The sequence below is a fragment of the Mastomys coucha genome, unplaced genomic scaffold (genome assembly GCF_008632895.1).
Source record: "Mastomys coucha isolate ucsf_1 unplaced genomic scaffold, UCSF_Mcou_1 pScaffold15, whole genome shotgun sequence".
Classification (NCBI taxonomy): Eukaryota; Metazoa; Chordata; class Mammalia; order Rodentia; family Muridae; genus Mastomys; species Mastomys coucha.
In genome coordinates, this window is record NW_022196897.1 from 168,384,054 (window position 1) to 168,388,644 (window position 4,591).

General features: G+C 43.1%; 1 protein-coding gene across 7 annotated transcripts in view; it reads left to right on the top strand.

The window, feature by feature from the left end:
• Window positions 1–3,830, top strand: part of Myt1 (myelin transcription factor 1) — a 68,144-nt gene extending 64,314 nt beyond the window's left edge. For all 7 annotated transcript variants that reach the window (XM_031373166.1, XM_031373163.1, XM_031373162.1 and 4 more), the window contains 2 exons: window positions 1,411–1,554; window positions 1,930–3,830. In XM_031373166.1, coding sequence (XP_031229026.1) covers window positions 1,411–1,554; window positions 1,930–2,070 — 285 coding nt within the window. In that variant the 3' untranslated portion in view covers window positions 2,071–3,830. The remainder of the gene's footprint in view (window positions 1–1,410; window positions 1,555–1,929) is intronic.
• Window positions 3,831–4,591: the final 761 nt, after the last annotated feature.

Genomic DNA, 4,591 nt, shown 5'->3' on the forward strand with positions numbered 1-4,591 from the left:
GGCTGGCCTTGAACTCAGAAATCTGCCTGCCTCTGCCTCCCAAGTTCTGGGATTAAAGGCATGTACCACCACTGCCTGGCTCAAATATCATATTTTTAAGACATTTATTTTTGTTAAAGATTTCATTTTTGTTTTTTAATTACATACATTTGTGAGTGTGTATGTGTGTGTGTGTGTGTGTGTGTGTGTGCACATGTTTGCATTGCTTATGAAAGCTAGAAGAGAGCTTTGAATCCTCTGGAGCTGATATTACAAGAGATTGTGAACTGCCTGATGTGGGTGCTGAGAACTGAACCTGGATTCTCTCTGTAGACCAGGCTAGCCTCGAACTCAGAAATCCACCTGCCTCTGCCTCCCAAGTGCTGGGATTAAAGGCGTGTGCCACCACCGCCTGGCAGTATTTTTTTTAACTACATAGCCATCCCTCTAATCTCAAAACCCAGTTTTAAAAAATCTTGGTGTGGTGGTACTCAGCTACTCAAGAGGCTGAAGCAGGAGGAGTGTGTGAGGTCATAGGTATAAGAGTAATCTGGGCAATACAGAGAGATGACACTATCTTTAAACTACAGAACAAAGCCTATCTGTAAAAGCCTGATTGCTTTCCTTTACCAGTCCTAGCTATCACTCTGAGAGCATTCCATGCTAGCTGTGGAAAGGCTGAAGGAAAAGGAATGCAGGTCTCTAGAACTACTTTAGTCACCGCTGGTAGAGCAGAGCACACAGCCTCAGCTGCAGCTTCCAGCAGGAGCTCACTTTCCTTGTTTCACGTCACACATTGTCTTCCCATGAGTTCAGTCTTTCACTCCTTGGAAACATACAGTTAAGCTAGTGTCTGTCCTTTAACACCAGAAACCCCAGAAACAGCATAATCCCATGTTGGTTCATTGTCAGGGTGTAGAAAATGGAGAAATTTGCTGGTTTTGGTCTGGAGATGTGTCTGGAGTCTAGGCAGTCAGCTTGCTGGTCTTTTGTAGAAGGGAAAGACTCAGGAAGGGGCAACCTAATACCTACAAATTGCATGCAATTATTCCCATTCTACACTATCCTACAAAAAGGAATAGGAAGTCTGGCAAAATCAGAGCACACCTAGAGTGGGCAGAGATTGAGCCCAGGGTATCTTGGAGTCTGTAATTTCTCTCCAACCCTAGGAGGGACAAGGCAGAGAAAGCCACGTGTAACCTTAAGTACTTGGCATACCAGCTCTTACTTCCTTTGGGCAGAGGCTCTCCAATCAGGGACCAGGGCCCTACCATCTCTTTCCCTGGATGGGGTATCCTATGGGGGAGCAGAACCAAGTCCCCTTCCCACTAATGAGCTTTGTCTTTTCCTAGAACACGGTGAGGTATGGCCAATGCTTTCATACTAAGCCAGGGCCAAGGGAAAGCAGCATTTTCTATGTCTCTGCCACAGATCTCTTCCATGGAGAAGAACCTGAAGAACATCGAGGAGGAGAACAAGCTCATTGAGGAGCAGAATGAGGCCCTGTTTCTGGAGTTGTCTGGGCTTAGCCAGGCCCTCATCCAAAGTCTTGCCAATATTCGCCTTCCACACATGGTAGGCAGCAAATCACCTCTGGGTATTACAGCTGAGCTAGCAGCTGCCCTAAGGATGGTTCCAGGGTTGGAACAGTGGGTGTACTTCACTACTTTGTTTATGACTCCTTAGGGAAGGATCCTTTGAGGAGGGTTCCATACCCTTGGTAGTGTTCTCAGTGGTGGGTGGGGGTAGCTGTTGGCTATGGATCTAGTCCTGAGTAGCTCATGAATTGTGGTATAATAGGGTTTCAGTGAGTCTTGTTGCTATGACTTTTAGTTTTAGCAGGGTGACTGCTACTGCTGTCCTGTTGCCTTAGGGTTAAGGCTTTCCCACTAGTTTCTACTATATGGGGTCCACTGTAAAAGGGCCTGCTAACCTGGTTCTATTCTCTAGGAGCCAATATGTGAACAGAATTTTGACGCCTATGTGAACACCCTCACTGACATGTACTCCAATCAGGACTGCTACCAGAATCCGGAGAACAAAGGCCTTCTGGAAACGATCAAGCAAGCTGTGAGGGGCATTCAGGTCTAGGCTGCATGGCACACAGGAGTCTGCTCTGCTCCTCACAGTGAGGACCCTGACTTCTAGCCACTTCTAATTGGAAGCCTGGGTGCAGCCTTGGGCAGCTGACCCAAAGGGGAGCCTGGAAATCAGTGTCTCCTATGATGTCCCCATTAGGCCCAGGCATGAAGACCTCTCTATATGAGTGCCTGGGGACACTGGAGTATTACAAAGTGATTTATTTTTGTTTTTGTTTTTTGTTTTTGTTTTTTTTGTTTTTTTTTTAAAAGAAGTCTGAAGAGCAGCTCAAAGTCTCCGGTGAAAGCTCATGGACAAGGTTCTCAGGGAAGTTTTGGAGTTTGCAGCCACAGTATTCCATTGTTTGTCAAAGTTGGGAGGGCAGCCATGGACTTGATGGGTGTTAGTCTCAGCAGGAGGGCATGCCTAGGTTTCTAACTATGCTCACTGAGGCCAACATGGCAAGTATGTTTTGTGTTTTCATTTAATTCAACTTTGTGTTAAAGGTGCACAATAGTCTGTTTCAGAGGTGAATCTAGGAACAGGCTTCCCAGATGGCAGTCTACACAGTTGATGAGCATCATAGAAAGTCAGCTGAAGGTTTTTTTTGTTTTGTTTTGTTTTGTTTTTTGTTCAGTGGAAGGCCCTGAAAAATCAGCCACTTACTTGGGCAGCTTATGCCTTTAGGCTGTGCAGATCTGCCTTCTCCTGGCTCCAGTCTTTAACTCCTGGCTTGGGCTCTAAGTCCAAGACCACTGGGCCAAACCTCTGGTTTCTGTACCTCCATCCAGGTGCTGGACCCATCATTGTATCTTTTCCTGTGTAGGTTTGCTCCTTATATCCAAGGTGACTGTGGTGGGGACAAGGGACCAGAGGTAAATTGTTACAGGGAGACAACCAAGATTTCACTTCTTTATAGGTTCATTTAAGATGTGAAAAGGATAAATTTTAATTTAATGTGTTAAAAACACAATGTTCTTACTGTGTAAATAGAGTCCAAGTCAATTGTGACTGCAATTCCAAATTAGTATTTAAAAGTAGAGAAATTGCACTTCCTGGAAGACACTGAAAGTAGTTAGTTTATTCTGTAAATTATTTAATTTTGTCATAAGTATTTATATTCTTACCCTCTTATGTTAATGTTTGCTATTTATTATTTTTATTTATTTATTTTATACTATTTCAACTAGACTACACACTAGGGCACCATAAGAGTTAAATAAGTTAAATCAAAACAAAAACATTTATTTGACTATAAGATAGGCCACAAAGAATCTTGATATAACTTCTAGTTATAATTTTGATGCAACCAAGTTATTTTTTATATATTTTGTTATTTATTCTTTTAATAATGGAATTTTTTAAAAAAGTATTTTGTAACTGAGGAATTTTGATAATTTGGGTTTTTCTCCCCATTGGTCCACCAGAGAGAAAGGTGTTTGGTTTTCTTTTTCCCTTTGGGTTCCTTTTGTCAGGCCAATAACAGCAAATGGAATTCTGTATTTATTATTATTTAAGTGTAGTGCAGATGTGTGTGCTCTGGTGTTTCTTGTGTTGCATTTGTGGAGGTTCTTATGGATGATTCATGTTGCTGTGAGGGAGTGCTGGCCATGGTCAGTTCTAGGCAATGGACTCACTGGCCAAGCTGCCCAGGATCTTGATATCCCAATACTGTGACCCTCCTTCCTCAGGAAACACGTTGGACCCACAGTACCTCGTGGTGTGTTTGGAGGGTGATTTCTAATAAAAGTTTCACTGTGCATAGGTGCTATGGTCTGTGAGGAGGCTGCTACTCTGATCCTTATGCTTCTGGGAGTGCTATGAGGGTGGTCATGGTAAGAGGGCCCTTCTATTTAAGTCTTTCTCTGGTACCAGTGTGGCTCAGCCACCACTTCTGTTGGACCTGCCTTCCCTCAAGTGTGGTTCTCCAAAGTCTAATTCACTGCACCCCACCTGTTCCCATGAGCCAGCCATATCCACATCATGCCCCTTCCACCCCCTGAGTTTTCTCTTAGAGTCAGAAAGAAACAGTTGTCCAGCTTGGCTTGCTAGATTAGAGGTATGCAGTATACCTGTGCTTCCATACCATCTTTTTTTCCCCCATACCATCTTTCTTAGCTATGAATGAATGAGAGCTCAGATATTCTGGTAGAAGGCAGTGCTAAGCACTGAGTTAGGGGTGAGAAAGAGAGAGCTCTCTGATGACCTCACAGCTATTAGATCTGGCTATGCCTGAAGGCAGTCTATACTTGGACTTCCCATTTGTGAGACAATGGATTCCTTTTATTTGTTTTAGCTCATGTACTTTACCATTTTTTTTCCTTTCAGAGGTACTTTTCTACTGTTACACTTTCATGACAGGAGGATTTCTAGTTTTCCCAAGTTCAGATTTTCATTTACAGCAAATCACATTCAACTTGACTTCTCTAGGAATGTTTCCTAGAAGTAGATGTGGAGTTCTTCTTATATATAGACAGAAGCCATTTTACCTGAGAAATTCTTAAGATACTCTGAACTTTGTTTCCAGTTTCTG